Source organism: Cucumis sativus, chromosome 1 (genome assembly GCF_000004075.3).
Source record: "Cucumis sativus cultivar 9930 chromosome 1, Cucumber_9930_V3, whole genome shotgun sequence".
NCBI classification, from domain to species: Eukaryota; Viridiplantae; Streptophyta; class Magnoliopsida; order Cucurbitales; family Cucurbitaceae; genus Cucumis; species Cucumis sativus.
In genome coordinates this window covers 25,101,480-25,119,875 of record NC_026655.2, presented here as the reverse complement: position 1 = coordinate 25,119,875, position 18,396 = coordinate 25,101,480, and the positions used below count along the sequence as shown (strand labels likewise).

The 18,396-nt window shown below is 27.7% G+C and overlaps 2 protein-coding genes and 1 non-coding gene across 3 annotated transcripts; 2 read left to right on the top strand and 1 right to left on the bottom strand.

The window, feature by feature from the left end:
* Positions 1 to 4,591: 4,591 nt before the first annotated feature.
* Positions 4,592 to 5,221, bottom strand: LOC105434518. Its single transcript, XM_011650235.1, has one exon. It carries the CDS (start codon positions 5,219 to 5,221, stop codon positions 4,592 to 4,594), a length of 630 nt encoding a protein of 209 aa, XP_011648537.1.
* A 3,825-nt stretch (positions 5,222 to 9,046) lies between these two features.
* On the top strand, positions 9,047 to 9,128 carry TRNAS-GCU. Its single transcript has one exon. It is a non-coding gene; the product is annotated as a tRNA-Ser (tRNA).
* A 6,434-nt stretch (positions 9,129 to 15,562) lies between these two features.
* On the top strand, positions 15,563 to 18,376 carry LOC101219698 (guanosine deaminase). The gene is made up of 5 exons (XM_004135619.3): positions 15,563 to 15,785; positions 16,388 to 16,441; positions 17,061 to 17,251; positions 17,826 to 17,930; positions 18,029 to 18,376. The coding sequence occupies exons 1-5, from the start codon at positions 15,767 to 15,769 to the stop codon at positions 18,215 to 18,217; spliced, it is 558 nt and encodes a 185-aa protein (XP_004135667.1). The 5' UTR covers positions 15,563 to 15,766; the 3' UTR covers positions 18,218 to 18,376.
* The last annotated feature ends 20 nt before the right edge of the window (positions 18,377 to 18,396 follow it).

Here is an 18,396-nt window from a genome sequence, read left to right as displayed (position 1 = left end):
CCGAATTTCATTTGTTTTTTTAATTAATATTTTGGGTTTGTAGAATCATTTTAATATTCACATCGATATTAAATATAATTGATTTTTTAAAATGTAAAAGAAATATTACCTTAATTATGTTATACGTAATTTATTATATATTTTTTAACTTTCATAATCATTATAATAAACAATTCAGAATTATATGTGCAATTATTATTATTATATCATTTATTGTAGATTTATTTTTAATATGGTATAAAGTTAAATAAATATGGTAATAGTATAATTCATCAAACGTGCTATTAAAACATAAAATTTAGACAATAATTTTTAAAGTTTAGGAATTTATTAAACATAAAATTAATTAAAAGTGTACGTCTTATTAGACCATTTAAAAACAACCTGTTTGATTTGAAAAAGAAAAAAAGGAAACTTTATTTATCGACTGCATTATTATTATATAGTAAGGTGAAAAATGATCCAACTTCAAACCTCGAGATAAGATTGATAATATCAATTTATGTCAATAAATTAACACGTAATGCTAAAAAATAAAAAGCAAAAGGGAAATTGATTAATATATTATACAAAATTGTCACCAATCATATCACAATATAATACATTTAGATAATCAAAACAACATAGCAAAGGATTGAATAAATAAAAGCAATAGCTTTTAAATTCCCATTAGTGTAACATTTCACTTTCAACAAAGTATTGTGTGTACTCCTACTAAAGAGGACATTCAGAAAATGCCATCTCAAAACTCCAATAATTGAAAGAAAGAAAGAAAAAAAAGAAGAACTTACACAATCAACACTAAATCCGTATAATTTCAGTTGGATGTGTCAGCTGAACGATACTCTTAATGGCCAACCGACCAACTATTTCACTTATGGATTGTGTTTGATTCATCTTTTAACGATAATGATTATTATTGGAATTAAGGAAATTTTACAACCGGAACAATCAAGTTAATTAGGTCTAAAATATACGTAAACCTAGCTCAAACCAACCCACAAACACGTTTGCTACTAACCAATTACAAATAATTCCAAACACAAATTATTTTGTTGAGCAACTTCTCCAAAGTAGCCCTACTTTTAATTTGCTTCCCTTTATTTAATTGCCACATCTTTTTCTTTTCCTCTTTTTTATTTTTTTGTTGAGATAAGACTTCCTAAAACAAAACCAACCAGAAATCCCAATATTATTTGTCTAAATAAACCAAACATCCCCACAAAAGAAGAGAAAAAATTGTATCTTTTTCAATACTTTCAATTTAAAAAATGAACAATAACATTATTTAAAACACAATATATATGTATATATATTCATTTCTTTGTCAAACTTCTAAAAGTTTTTGGCTTTGAGTGCCCCAAACCCTAAATCAAAATGCAAGTGTGCTTGCTTTTCACATAAAAGCAGTACACTATATGACAAAAGATATTAAGTTTGGTAATTTTCTTGGGCATGATCAATAAAGTTCATATAAATTATTTTTGCCACAAGACAAGTTTTCATTATACTTTATTATATTATAAAGTTTTTAAGACAAGTTTGTCATTATTGTATGGTATTAGATTACTAAAAGGGTATAATTCATATTGGAATTATTAAAATTGAAGTTCATGTGGTTTCAAGTTGAAACAAGTTGGATGAAACAATTATATATTTTACATAATATTTCTCCCCAAAGTGAAATTTTCAATTAGAAAAAAAGAAATTCAATTTCACAATAATAAAAAGTGAAAAGGTTTCTTAGTACATTTCCACCTCTAGAAGGAAACACACACACTTCCAAAATTGCAAATCAAAATTCAAAGATTAATTAAAGTTAAACACATGACAATTTAATTTCGGTTTACTTTTTTTATTCTTAATTAAAAATAAAAATCTAATTAATTTCGGTTTACAGTTATTAACTGTGTTCATACCCTCTTTATCATTTTTTGTTTTAATTGGTCTAATCTAAGTGATTTATCATAAACAAAAACAAAAGTGATAATGGTTTGTTCTATAGTTCATAGACCAATCATTTTAATTAAAATCCAATATATAAGATTTGAATCTTTTGATCTGAATGTGAAAGAAAGTTAATTGCTTTCAACATAAAATTAATTAACTTATGAACTTGCTTTCTAATTTTTTTACTTTTAAAAAAAAAGGAATTAAAGTTTAGAGTATATATATTATATAATACAATAATTAATGTGCTGCCTAATGCTTATCATTTCAACTTCTATATATCTTCTTTATGCAATAAAGCAAATAAATCATAAAACGTAACCTATTATTTATCACCTAAGGATAGAGAGAGACACGTGTTAGGGTTTCTGAATTTTTGTCATTCATTTTCAAAAAGAGAACATATAATAGTGTTTTATATATATTTAACACTCGACTATAGCTCGATTGGAAGGAATATTGTATTATCATTCTCGAAGTTTGAAATTAAGAAATTCATAGGACAATACTCAAACCTAAAGTTTAGGAGTGAACATTATTTTATTGAAAAAAAGAGAAAATAAAAGTTATATACTAACACACACGAGTATAGCAAAAATTAATTAACGTAGAGAAAAATCTACCTAAGAATTTATTACAACCACACATAAAAATCTCTAATCAATTAAATTACGAAGAAAACATTAAACTAAAAGATTGTACGTGTCATAATCATATATCACCGAGTTATAAGTTTATCAAGCTAAAAGTACTTTATAAATAATTGAGATAATTTAAAAATCAAAGCATGAGTTTTATTTTTTTTCTCTTTATAGTATTTGGAGAGTTCTATTACTTTTATCGTTAAACAGTTTCGATGTGACACAACTACTCTTCTAATGTCAATTTTATCATAAACTCAACACGTGAAGATGTAAAACTTAGCTGATCAACTACAAACGTTAAACATGTAATAATAATCAAATCTCGTAACGATGGGGTGGTTATCATCATGGACTCCAAAACTTAAGTCAATAGCGTGTGATATATAAGGAACTAGAAAAGCATGCGTGGGAGATTTTCTATCATAGTTGTCAATGGGGCATTAGCAAATATTTTGCTAGTGTGGTCTCTATGCTCAGGTTGAAGCAACTACCCAAGCTCAAGTTTGGCAGAAGACCACTTTGGAGACACATGTCCTTCGATAACTTAGCCATATAGAAAGGTTGAATTTTCTCTTTATTTCTTAAAAAATCATCCAAGTGATCTTTTTAAAGTTGTGAATTATTAGAGTAGTGGAGGTAGTCATTTATGTACCATTTGGGGTTTACTGTTTATGCACACATCTCTTTCACTTAAAAGTGGAAATAAACACATACATGCATATATATGTATACACACTCCTTCTTTTACTAATCAATCAGTACAATTTTCTTGTAAAAGTAAACAAAGGAAACAATACTATAAAAAGGAAAAAGAACTTAATAATTAACATATAGTGGAAAACTCAATTATTTAGAAAAAGAAAATCCAAATAATAAGATATTGAAAACATGTTTGAAAGTTTGTTACGTTCTGTCATATCAATTAGAACTTGTGATTCTCCCTCTTTTGTTTAGAGAACTGTCAACAGTACTAAGAGGAAGTATCATATTGTTTTGGGATTATGTATACCATAGATAATGAAACTGCTCATCATCTTTGCTTGTGCAGCAATTGAATTTGATCATTTTATGATTGACTTTGGAAAAATGGTAGGATCGATTTATTTTGTACTATTTCAAAGGATGGTGCAGTTTGTAGTTTGTTTTTAACGTTAATGAAAATGTTTCTTTTTTAAAAGAGATAGAAAAAAAAAAGTGAAAGACTCACCAAAACCAACAATCATAAAGCTTTAAAAAAAAGTAATGTTTCCATTGATTTTGATTCTTAAATCAATTTTTTTTGTTTTACCCTACCAAATATATAATAGCATTCAATTCCACAAATTATTCAACTTTATCAAAAGAAGATACATCTCTTTAATGTTTCTTCCTTTCTTTTTCTTGACATCTCCTCTTCCATAGTACTCTCCTTTATTTTAACCCTAATTCCTCCACATTTCAAACTTTCATTAAAGAAACCAATTTAATAATGAATGAAAATATTTATAAGTTTATACTAATAGACACTGATTATCTTTCATCATTTACACTAACTTTCCATGTAATTACATCTCTTTTTCTAAATTATGGAGTATGATGTAATTAATTAAACTAATACCACTAACAAGAAGACAAAAATAATAATCAACCACTTTGTAATAATTCAAAATCGCAATTAGGTTTTCGAATATCACAATATTAAAAAGGAAAACAAAAGCATGACAGTATTATTAATTTTTTTCCCCAATATTAAAAAAGACAAAAAAAAAAAAAAAAGATAATTGATCTTGTGAAGAAGTACGATCCGTCGAGAATCAGTACTCGGTGGTTTTTTTTTAGGTATACAAAGTGAAGACGACATGTCGTTCGTTCACTCAAAAAGCATTTTGTGGAAAATCGATAAACACTTCTATACAGCTCAGGTTTTTTCTTCTTCTTCTTCTTAAAATATATACGGAATACATAACGTGATACGTCACGTCAAAACGACTCGACTTCGTATCGTTTCGTTTCCGATTTCACCGTCCCCACATCCGGTGGAACGGCGACGGCGATTCCATCCCCGTCGTTATCCTCTGCTGTTTCAGGTTACTATAAAACCGTTTAATAAACGCTTCCGCCGCTTCATCCACCTTGTGGTCACCACACTCATCCTTCACCGGAAACGGCGAGTCCGTTACCCTAACCGCCATCGGACTCATCCCAAACTTCACCATAGGCGACGGTGACGCCACCTCAACCTCCACCGCCGTCGCAGCCGCAGTCGCGGCTTCGTTGTTCAGCATCTCCAGCACTCGTTTAACAGCGCTAACAGTGGTAACATCGTTATACTTCTGGTGGTGGTGTTTGCCGCTGCTGCGCTTTCCGCCGTAGATCTGCAGCGCTGGAAAAGCAGGACTATTGCTACAACTAAACTCGTAATCCTGTGGAGCAATGGCGATGGATTGAGCTATGTCGGTAGCCGTCCGGCAACTGAGAGTGCCGGAGGTTTGGTGGATATGCATTAGATTGAACATGGCTTTTCCAGCTAATTTGCCTCTCTTCATCATCAAATGAAGATCAGACATTACGATTCGGCCTTTCGATAACTCTTTACGTAACATCAACACAATTGCTCGTACCATATTCCAGAATTTCTTTGCCGCCATAGCTTGCCTTCGCTCGATTTCCATTAATCACAATTCGTAACTGTGAGGTACCGTTCTCTAGAGAGAGTTTCTTTACTCGTTTGATCTTTAGGGTTTTCTGATATTGAGCGAAATGAGTAGAAGCGGGTATTTATATAGAAATAACAATTAATTATAGTTTAATTATGATTGACTAATTGTGATTTAATTTACATGAAGGCGCGTGAAATAAAGGCGCGTTGGAAGGTTCGAATTAGGGAGTTGTACTGCACGCGCTTTAGATTTGCTTTTGAATAAATTGAGAAATTCCTATGGAATTGGAGGAGTGAAATGACGGATATGCCCATGAGATAGAAATGGAATTACTTAAGTAAGCCACTAAGCTTTTTAATTAAGATATTATTATTAGTAAGTTTAGTCGTTACACTGAGTAATCATTATGTTATGCTAAAAGAGAGATTAACTTCTCCCACCAATTTAATAATCTAACTTGTAAAGGTATTGGTCATCACTTGTAATGATAAATCTTCAAATTAATGTTTGTTTTATTCCTATTTAACCAATTATATTTTTAAATTTTAAACTTTTTATGATCAATTCAACGGTGTAAATTGTAAAATATAATAATTTTTAGTCAAATTTCGATTAATTTAAGCAGAAATGCTAATTTGCTTTCAAGTTATGTGGTAAATTGTTTATATTATAAAATTACCATTTTAATACTTATTTATAACATTGTAATGAAGTATAATGCACACCAAGAAAAAAAAATCTTAATTGCATGCAAAAATTATATGACAATATGTGATAATTATATAATAAGATATGGTTTAAATTGTTTATGGAAAATTTAAAATATTATTATTTGAATTCACTTGGAAATTAAAGTTGATAGAAAATAATATAATTAATTTTAAAGAAGAAAAAAGTAGTAGGAGTCCGCCCGTTGATTGGAAGCATATTATGGTTTCTTTGATGCTAAGTCTTCAACATTGGCGGGGGCAGAACGGGCAACCCCAACACGTGGTCCTCTACATAACCTCCACGTCGCTTCTCCTTTTCTCAAACCTTTTTTTACCACTAAATTTAGACGCAAGTGATTTTGGTTTTTCCTTTCTCCTCCTTGGGAGTCGTGGTACTCATTTTAAAATACTCTAAATACAAAATATCATAAGTTGTCCCAAAAGTCGTTTGATCGAAAACAAGAAGGGATTTGATTTGTGTTAGTTTGAAAATAATATAAATCGACGAGTGGACTAAGTAAGGGTTGAATTGTACTCTCTTGTGGTCTAGATCGGTTTGAACATTTACTAAACTAATCATAGTCGGTTCGATGAATTGTTTGGTTAAAAAATTTATTTTGATAAATCAATGTTCACTCTTAAATATCAATAGAACTAATTTGGATGAAGATGTAGATTCTAAAAATCATACCCTAAACTATAAATCCAAATTCATGCAAGTTAAAATTTTACTAAAAAGTACATAAATATAATTTTACAAGAAGGCAAATTCATTTTCATTCATAAAAAGTTTGTTACAACCAAAACCCCTTAGTGAATCATATGCATCCTATGATAAGTACCACAATAGCAAGGTTAAAATATCGACGATGTTGATGTCGATATCAAGATTTCAACCTTTTAGATATATCAACAAAATATCCATATCTATAGATATTTCTATAAGTCACAAAATTTATTTAGATTAGCAACTAATTTGTTTTTACTCCAAAACTAGGTTATGAACATAGTTATTGGCATTTCTATTAATATTAGACTAAGTAGGTGATGTATTGTCTTTTACAAGCGTTTTTAATATCAAACCTCTGAATTTACATATATCTACGAATATATCAACGTATCCATGAATACTCAAATTCTTATTGATTTTCAAGTTACACGTTTTTCACCATTTCAACTAGTGGATCGAAGTATGGTTCATGATTAGATGGATGGGAACACTTGGAGTGTATATATATTTGTGTGTTTCAAACTCATGGTGTTAAAAAAATTGGCTCTATGGTATTGTTGAAGGCTCACTCCATTTACTCTCTAATACCAATGCCCTTTTTTCCATCTCAACTTCAACAATATGGGCTGTGGCCCATTAAGCCTACGATAAAAAAGTAAATCCGGCCCACTTTTTTATTTGGCCAAAATTTAGGCTCAATTATTTTCTCTCACCCTATATTGTTGCCATGATGCAATCATGATGATAGTTATTTTAACGATAATAATTAATTGTATAGTAACAATCTAATAAACAAAATAAGTATATTAGTGATAAGAGTTGAAATAATTTGACCATTTTTGTTATATTTAATTTTTTATTAAAAAATATAACTAGATACGTTAATACTTTAAATCTAATTGTTATATTTGCAATCAGCTTAATTTTAGGTACACAATATCTTGTTTCTTATTCATACAAATGCAACTTAATTATTTGACTTAGTTAATAATTTAACCAGGACTCCACTTCTAAATTTTCAATAAGTTAAATAATTTATTAAAAAATCAAAATTGGTAAGTTACCATTTTTTTAAAAAAATCATTACTTCTTATTTTTGTGAAATTAAGTTTTACTTTAGGGCATTTTAAAAAATAGCAAAATATTGAAACTATTTACAAAATTTATCCTACACTCTCGGCAGTTCGTTTGAAAATTTTGTGATATTTATAAATAGTTTCGTTTTTTATGTTATTCTTAACCATTTTCCTTATACACTTAGACATAAAAAGAAAACATTTCCCGCCTTTATTGTCAAGTTTAGAAAGGAGTGACCATATTTTTTTTCCAATGTAATAGAGTATATGTTTTAATCATACAAAAACGATTGAAAATATATATTACTATTTATTAGTGATATACCACGATAGATACTGATAAACATTTATTAGTGTATTTTATCGATCAAAGTCTAACCTATCAATGTTTATCACCGATAAACAATAACATTTTACTATATTTATAAACAATCGAGATTAAAAGAAATAAAAGATGCTTGCACTTTATACTTTATTTTATGCTTTATAAAATTGAACAAAAGAATAATTGAAATGTATGGTCACTTTAAATTTTTAGAATTAATTGTAAAACTCACGCCTAAAGTAGGGTGTCATTCAACAATAATTATCTTCCAGTAAAAATTAATTCTACTAAACTAGTTTGAAAAATTCTTTATAAATAAATGAGAAAATTTTACACAGAGTGTAGTTATTTATTTATTTTTGCAAATGATAGGTATAAATTGTGTCTCGCCACATATTTGAATTTGTAGTGTAAGTGAATACAAACTTTGTATGTATTTCTTCCATTGTTTATGTCAAATACTGAATGAAACGTAATCTTACCATTCCTCTCTCAAATGTTGAATGAGACTTAAACTTCTAGGTCTTTAGTTTTGAGGAAGTTATAAACTTTTAGATCGATCAAAACTTCAGATGTTTGGAATTTATGAAAGTTGCAGTCTTTAGTTTTCGATCTTCAAAATATTGTTTTGAGATAAATCAGAATATTGAAGTCTCCAAATCTTAAAAGCTTTAATTTTCTAGTATCCATAGTGTTAGCAACCTCCTCGATATGAATGTATAAGATCTCTAAAAAGTTTCTATGGGCCTTACAACTCGAGCTCATTTGCTTTTGGGTCAAAAGATTAGTCTTGGATCTGGACTTATAAAGTTGGGTTTAAACTTATTTGGTCCATTGATTCTGCCATTGACCCAAACTAATGAAACGTTGGGTTTGTTTGTCACTTAATTTAAACCATGCTAAGCCTATGTTTAGTTTAGTTTAAAATTATTAGTAATTAAATAATATCTCTTCGGCCAAAGTAAACAAATGGTCGCTTTGGCCGAGTGGTTAAGGCGTGTGCCTGCTAAGTACATGGGGTTTCCCCGCGAGAGTTCGAATCTCTCAGGCGACGTATTTTTGACTATTTCATATATATATATTTATTGTAGAGATGGATAAGAACAGTTTTTGCGTCGTGTAAAATTATGTACCAAATATGTTTATTATGAAGTGTGTCAGATTCACCATCACTTTCACTTGCGTACAAAAAAAGGAACAACTCAATGCTCTCTCCCTATTTTTCTTTTCTTTAATTTCTATATTTTATTTCATTTTAATATTTATATTTTCAACCTCTTTTTTGTTTACTGTGTCATGACTTTAAATATGTAGATTTAAGTACTTTTTTTATATAATGGAATATTACTGTGATTATAAGGTTGAACCATTGACTTTTTTTTGCATTTTTTTAAAAATATTCGTTAGATTACAAAAAAAATAAAATATAGAAATTTATAGTACTGAATGTATAGAGATTGAATTTAAAATATATTTTAAAAAACAATTATAAATATAACAAAATAGATAGAAATGAAAATATATGGGATAGAGTTGTCATCCACAGCTTTATTATTTATTATTGCAATATAGTGGGGTTAGTGGAAGGTTCCGTGAACGACACATCGAAATTTGATATTTAATAATATGCAGCGAAACGTTAGTGAGAAAGGGGCAATGATTATGTAAAGATAAATTGATGAGTCAGAAACGACTCATCGACTTGGAATCTTATCGAATCTACCAAGAATCCATATAAGATAAAATGTTTTTCATTTTTATTTCTGATAATTAAAAAGATAAATGTTGTTCATATGACTCAGCTCTTATGAAATATTCATCCAATCTCTAATGTATATACATAATGGATGAGAGAGAGATTTCTTTTTCTTTTTTTCTATTTTGTTTTTATGTTTATAAAATGCACAATACACATGATGCCGTAAATCATTTGAATCACAAGAGAGAATTTTTTTTTAAAAAAATTAAAACTAAATTATTTTAATTTGTAAATGGTTAAGTTTATGAGTAAGAGTAATTTTTAATTAATCACAACTTAACTATGGAAAACAAATCATGTAGTTAATTCAACTGGTTATAATAAAAGATTTGTTAAAATAATTTGGTTTTGTGACATCTTAGTCATAAAATATAATTAATAGTACCTTACCTCATGTGTCCCTAACATGCCAATAATTATTGCATAAGTATAGAGAGTTGGAGTGACATCAACTTCCAAGAGTTTGTTTTATTATTATAATATAACGAAAAATTGAGACAATCCAAACTTGTGATTGGTAAAATTAGAGATAAAAATGTCTCAACAACTAAGTGGAGGGTTCACAATTTCAGTTAATTAAAATGAATATCAACATGCTAAACATGTATGAATGGTTAAAGTTCAATTAGAAAAAGAAAATTGGATTTCTTAAATTGAAGAATCAAATGAAATTGAGAAAAGAAATAAAATTTTAATTTGAATAACTCATTAAAAATAAGTATAATTGTATCGAATCACATTTTTTTTTAATAGAAAAAACAGTTCAAGACATATGTTTTTTTTTTTACATATTACAAATATGATAAATAATTAATGATATCATATGGTTATCAAATGACTACCGGAGGACAATCGAAGGTTTACCTATTTTTAAATTTGTTATTTTCACAATTTAAAAAATATAATTAGACTTATTATTATAAACTTTTCTTTTTACTATTTTTGCTAGTACATATGGATATTTTTATATTTTTTTGTTGACACTTAGGAAAATATTATTTTGAATAAAATAAGATTTGTATAATAAAAATTTTAGTATGAAGAAGACTTTTTGAAATTCCAATTACTTTTCCATAAACTAATTAATATTGTTAAAATAAATTGATTTTATGACATCCTAGTCATAGAAAAATAAACAATAATTTCTCAAGCTAACATCATCCCTTAGTAACAAAGATGATTGAGATTTATCGATTATCACGAATAAATAAAATTATAAATGTTTAATCTATTATTCGATGAATTTATATCTTTAAATTTTTGTAAGTGAATCATCCAATTAACTAAAGATGAATTGAAAAAAAAAAAAAAACCATGCATATTAATGAATAGTAGGAAGGTCGTGTAGTTGAAAATATTAGCATATACAACAATATTTCTAAAAAAAAATTTAAAAAGACAAATAAATCATCCGACATAGAACTGTTCAAAACCAATAACGCTTAACAATATTAGAGTTTTCTACAATCGTGTTACCAAGGAGGAATATGCTTTAGTATACCCAGTACTATTAATTGAAGATGCTTTAGTATAGTTAGTGCTATTTATTTTTGTAAGTCTCTTTTAAATATATAGTCACGTACGTATTTATGATCTCATTCATTTCGACTTGTTATTGATTATTTCAGACCTTAAATGGCCACCATCTTTTGCTACGGTAGTTTGTTATGTGAATCATATCTTAGTAAGAGACGTTTCATCTCTGATATCCTCCGTACATTCTAGATCCAAAAATATTAATGTTAGAAATATGTATAAGATGAGGTCACTTAACATAGATTTTTGCTCGAAACCAAAATTACTAAACTTTGAAACTCACACAATTTAACCATGAAAATGGCAGATCCACTTTGTTAATATTGGAATGACGTGAATTTGATTTTCGAACGACCACGTACAACTTCTCAAAACCTAAGTTGTATATATATATTGTCATATTTATATTTTTTATTTTCAATCTCAATATAAAGTTTAGAAAAGTGTGTTATGTAAAATTTTTAACTCTAGAGATGCTCTAGGTCTGTAATATGAATTGTTTTATCTAACAATAAATTGTTATCTTCTTGTTCATAGACGTAGCTAATATAAAGTTAGCAAATCATTTAAATCTTCTTATCGATTTACCTACTATTTACGCTTTATTTTTTCATCTACATTTCTCGATTATAGAATAGTGTACGCATAGAATAGGTATACGTTGAACAAAACACTTTTATATGACTTATAGATGAGGACAAGAATTTAGACACTTCTTTCTAGGTCTTCATATTATATTTCTATAAGAGAAAAAATAAACATGGTCAACGTTATTTTTTTTTAATAATTATTATTTGAAATAATCATTTTGACAAAAGAAAAATCAAGTAAATTTATAATTAGAAAATACCCCACAAAAATATCATGGTTTTAATTTAAATGATAATCGTATAAATGACTTTAAGTAAAAAATTTAAAAGTCTTCTTTTAAAAAACATATAATTTACAATCGCACACATATATACATAATCTACAACTATATCATCATATATTGTAAATGAGAGCTTAGTTGAGTAGAATAATCATAACTACCGATATGTCGATCAATATTTACCACAAAAAATTAAAATTAGATTAATCTAAATTGTTTGCATCACATCTTCTACTTAAATTGTTTGGAGTTACTCCAAATTTGACAATTCCATTAATAATTCCCTTCCAAAAGACAGATGAATTCTATTCTCATTTATTAAACTAATACTCATTCTTTCCATATTTTGCAACATTTGTTTCATTCTCCTCTATGACCTTTTTTTCTTCTTCACTTATAGGATGTCATTAAAATGTTACATATAATCGCATTACTCAACCGTAACATTAAAATTGATTGTTTTATATGAAATATAGAGCAAATTATTATTATCTATCGATGGTAGATAATAGTAAACATTGATTAATGGTCATCTATTACATTGTGATTATCTATTATTAGTAGACAATAAAATGTCATTATATTTGGAAATAATTTAACTCGCTTTTAGCTCTATTTTCTTTAACATATCTTAAACTTATTCTTTTTATATAAGAAATTGAAAAAAAATAAAAAATATATATTATTTTATTTTATTGAATTTGTATGGTACAACAAAATTCTTCTTTTGAAAGGTTTTTTTTTTTTTTTTTTTTTTTTGCAAAGGTATCGTAATAAATGCTAGGATAGTAATTTGAACCCACGGAACATACATGTGCCAGTTGAATTAACTATTATTTTGTTTTATTTTTTTAAAATCTTACCATTTTTTTCTTTAGATTTTAGTTTAGATATTAATATTTTTTCAAGTATAAACTTTTATTAAGTAAATAAATAAGTTATATGTTTCCAAATATAGCAAAATAAATCAAAATATAGCAAAATATATATAATAGATTAATAACGATGAACTACAGTAGATTACTAGACATAAACGGTGGTTTATAGTTGTATATTGGTCTATTGTAGATAAATTATGTTATTTTGTTATATTTATAGGTATTTTCAGAAGTTTGGTTGTATGAAACAATTTTTTAAAATATAAAATAATAAACTAACCCTGAATAAGTAAATATTTTTTTTTAAAAAAATAAAATTTAATCTTTACAACATATTTTTTAGATGATTGATCATAAATATAAAAGAAAACATTCCATGCATAAATAATGTAATTTCATTTTCATGGGATTCTTTAGTACATTTGAATGACTCATAAACAATTAAAGTATTTACCACAAATAAATATATAAATTAGAGTTCCCTTTTAAATCTAGTCATTTCTTCAAATTATTTTTATCAAATTTAACTCATTAATTTTGTCTTATTTGTTACGTAGGGTTCAGTAAAAAAAAAATAATAAAAATTAACTTTAAAGAAATAAGAACATCAATATTATATTTAGGAGTCAATTTCAAAAATAGTTTATGAAACAAATATTGTATATATCAAATAATTCCATAAAAGTAATTATAATACGAATTTTAGAAATAATAACGAAGTATATAACAACAATTTAAAGAAATTGCAAATATAGCAAAGTCAATAAGTGATAAACTTTCGTCGTCGATAGACTTTTATTCAACACAGTTTATCAGTGATAGACTTATATTATTGATAAACTTTGACATAATTTTCTATATTTGCAATTTTTTAAAAGTTTTTGCTATATACTTAATTAATTTGAATCTAATTGTTATATTTGCAGTTATCTCTTCCATAAATATATGATAACATGCATTTTAAAAATACATCAACGTTATGTTTGTTACTCACTTGGGTTTTTTTTTAATAAAAATAGTAATGTTCGGTTCACTTTTTTGTTTTTTTAAACAAGAAACCTGTTTTTAAAATACGGAGGAAAATTGAAATTGAAAAAAAAATTAGAAAAATACATTTTACTTTTACAAAAATAGAAAACAAAATCAGTTACCAAATATATATATACAGTTTTTGTTTTTAGTAAACCATTTCTTTTTTAGAAAAAGAGAAAAACAAAAACGGGAGTGGTTAACAAACACGATCTAAAAAAATTATTAATAAGAGTTAATTAGTTAATAATATTTTGATCACTCGATAATATTTGGTGAGTAAAACTTAATTTGAGATTGTTGTAACCTAGTTGTTGCCTTTTGGTTATTTTAGTATTTTTTTTTCTCTTATTTTATGTGAGTGAAATAACATAAAATAATTTTTAATACAATGTAAATAAGTGTTTATAAATTTTAAAATTAAATGTAAAAATAGACTAATCCAAATTTCGGTAAGAAATTTATCAATCGTTTGTCTTTCTATAACGGAGACAGCTGGAATATTTAGATACTCAAATTTATAAAAATAAAAACTACACATGATTAAAATGGATAGATATTCATATTTGTTTTTATTAACTTGTATTTATTTTCAAATAAATATAATTTTATAATTTTATTTGTTTCTCACCTAAATCATATATATTAATTTAAATTTAATTTTGAATATTTACTTTTTATATATATAAAAAAACAATATAATCAAAGATAATGAAAACAATATTTCTTTTTACTATAAAGTTAAAATAAAGAAGGGAAGATTTCTATTTCTATTTATATAAAAAAAAAGGATGAAAAGGTTAAAAAAAGATGCCCTAAACAAATTCATGTTTCACGAGGTCAGTAACATTTTAGGATTCATGAAAATCTGAAAATGTTGGAGCATCTATTAATTTAAAGCTACTTTTCACAAATTCAAAAGTTTAAGAATATTTTTGACACAATTAACAATAATATATTTTGTTTTACTCTTTTTCGGAACCATTCCATATTTTTAAAATTTTTGAAAGTTCAAGGACTTTTGTTTGTTACAAATTAAGGTACGAAGTAGAAGATATTTGGTATAATTTAACCTTTTAATTAATAACAATACAATTCAATTCTAATTTTATCTTATAAATCTATAATTTAAAAGATATTTTAAAATATAGAATAGATTCTATCTATAGACTTCAATAAGTATCTATCAATAGAGTCATCAATATTAAAAGAATTATATAAATTTTTATCCATCCAAATAATTTAATTTTTTTAGTACAATTTGTTAATATTTTTAATAGTTTTATAATTTAAACTATAAAATAAAAGCAATTGTAAATTGAGAAAGGAAAAGGGAAAAGAAAAAAAAGAAGAAGAAGAAAGAAGAATTATCTTAGAATGAAAAATTTGAAGCCTCAAGATTTTTTAAGTATTGATGTCCCTAAACAGAGTCGTGGCTGGATGACTTTTATCCTTCCCTTTCACATACTTTTTTTCCTTTTTCATTTCTTTTTCCTTCTTCTTCTTCTTCTACAGTCTCTTTCGATCTTCCCCTTCATTCCCTCCCATTACTTATATACCTTCATTTCTTCCTCTCTCCCATCCCAACTTCAACTCTCTCTGTTTTCTCGATCTCGATCATGGCCGATTCTTCTACCGGTAATCGCCATAATCTCTTCATTCTGCTCTTTTTTTTTCTTTTTTCAATCTGTTTCTCTTGTTTTGCTTTGATCTTGCATTCCCTTTTGCCCGAATGTCAATCTATGATTTGGGTTTTCCCCCTTTTTTGTTCTTCTTGTCGTATTACCCTGTTCTGTAATTGCTTGTTTTTAGGAATTTTGTTTTCCTCCGATCTCTCTGGATTGTTTGTTTTGACTTTGCATGGGTGTTTCTGATTCCGCTTCATGATGTGGGGTTTCTTAGAAACCGTTGTTTGATCTTAGGGGATCGAAATTGAAGAGTGTTTTGGTGTTAATTTGTGAAATTAGGATGTTATTATTTTTTTTTCTGTGATTTGGAGTTTGCTGAGACGTGTTTGATGGTTGCTTGTATTTTTGTATTTCTGAACTCGAGTCAATGATGAATTGTTTTCTAATTTATTTATTTATTTGTTTCTGTAAGTGGATCTGAGTCAAGAACTTTATTCCTTATACATATGGCATTGTAGATTCGTCCTTGAAGATTATAAGTGGATTGAGATTCATATAATTTTGTTGTTCTTTCTTCCAATATCTTAATGGGTTTGTAATTTTGTCTTTCAGTGGTGGAAGCTATTGATGGAACTATTTCTGTAGCATTTGGTTGTCATCAAGAAGGTACTAACAAAACATTAAACAAATCTTTTTCCGTTTTTTCAATATTTCCTTTTGCTTTCCTCTCATCGTAAGTTAACGGACAAAACATCTATTTCCATTTTAATTTTTCTATTAGTTTTAGGTCTCTCTATATATATCAAAATTGTTCTTGTTCTCGTCTGTTTCTTGGATTGCTCTAAGTTCATACAATTTACTTTGTCCTACAAAGCAGTAAACTTCTACAGTTTTGCTTCCTTCTTTCCATGGTTATGACTGATTATAAATTGGGTATAATCTATTTTGTCATTGTAATATCTTTTACGTGAGATTTCCAGTTCTAAACAATCAAGTTTCTGGAAGCAAGATTTTGCTTTAGAGAGGATTTTTTTTTTTTTTGGTTTCAGATTTATTCTTAATTTGAACCCATTAGGATTCTTTTTTTCTCAAAATTAATCTTGAATTCTCTTACAGTACAATCTAAATAATAGATACAATTTCCCTTAATAGCTGGCCACTGCTTTGCTACAAGCAGTTATTTTGTTCATTGTTTAGTTTGGAGTCTGAATGATCTAAATGGTCCAAACTTTTATGATCAATGGATTTTTAACAAATTCCACTATTGTCTTCTTGTTTAAACCAGCTGTACAAGACAGAGACCACAAGTTCTTGACACAAGCAGTTGAAGAGGCTTACCAAGGAGTTGAGTGTGGGGATGGAGGTCCTTTTGGCGCAGTTGTTGTTCGTAACGATGAAGTAGTTGTGAGCTGTCATAACATGGTTAGAAGAAACACTGACCCTACAGCACATGCTGAAGTCACTGCAGTTAGGGAGGTTGGTACAAGACTACAGCCCATTGCTTGTTTCTTCTCATGTTATGTGCACAGATTTGTTGAAGTACTTTGGATAAGAAATTTGACATTAAAAGGGAAAAAGAAGTTTGATCATGAAATTTTGTCTTCCTCCAACCATATGATATAAGTACCAAGATTGATAGAATTAATTGAACACACGTGATCCTTCTGTCTTAGATCTACACCTCCACCTCCCCAAATTTGAAGTTTAGGAAGCATTGTTCACAACACATAATTAATCTTTTTCCTTTATGGATTTTCTTTGTTAAGTGAATTGTTCATAGCATGCATGGGACCTTGGTTTCTTTCCAGAAGTTTTAATTTTATTTTCTAATCCACGTTTGCTATTTGAGTCCATATCGAGTCCACATCGATTTCTCTTTATCACGATGAACTCAACTCTTTCTTCGTAATTTCTTCCGTGAAAATTTGGACACTGAAGTGGTGAACTCTCTGTTGATAAACATCTTTAATATTGTGTGCGTGCTCTTGTAAGCTTTTAAGCTAAATCAATTGGATTCACTTACATTTTATATTATGCTATTCTACTGTAGGCTTGCAAAAAGCTAGGCAAAATCGAACTTTCAGACTGTGAAATCTATGCATCTTGTGAGCCCTGTCCGATGTGCTTCGGTGCCATCCATCTTTCAAGAATCAAGGTATGTTGTCTGAACAATTTGGATAGAACTGTTTAACTGTCATAGGAATTGGCTCATCTGATTTTGTTTCCGTTTCTTTCGTGTTTTCGAAAAAACAGAGATTGGTTTATGGAGCAAAAGCAGAAGCTGCAATTGCCGTTGGATTTGATGATTTCATTGCTGATGCCATAAGGGGGACTGGGTTTTATCAGAAAGCTCATTTGGAAATCAAGAAAGCTGATGGGAATGGTGCTGTCATTGCTGAGCAAGTATTTGAGAAAACTAAGGAAAAATTTCAATTGTATTAAATAATTATCCTTTTTCTTTTTCTTCTTTTTCTTCTTCTTTTCTGCTAAAATAAATAAATATAAAATGTTCATTACATCTAATTCATGGAACACTCATGCATTTGTAGCTTTAATTTAACTTTTCAATCAAACACATTCTCTGTCTCTTTAAATTGTTAATATCAATGCTATGCCAATCT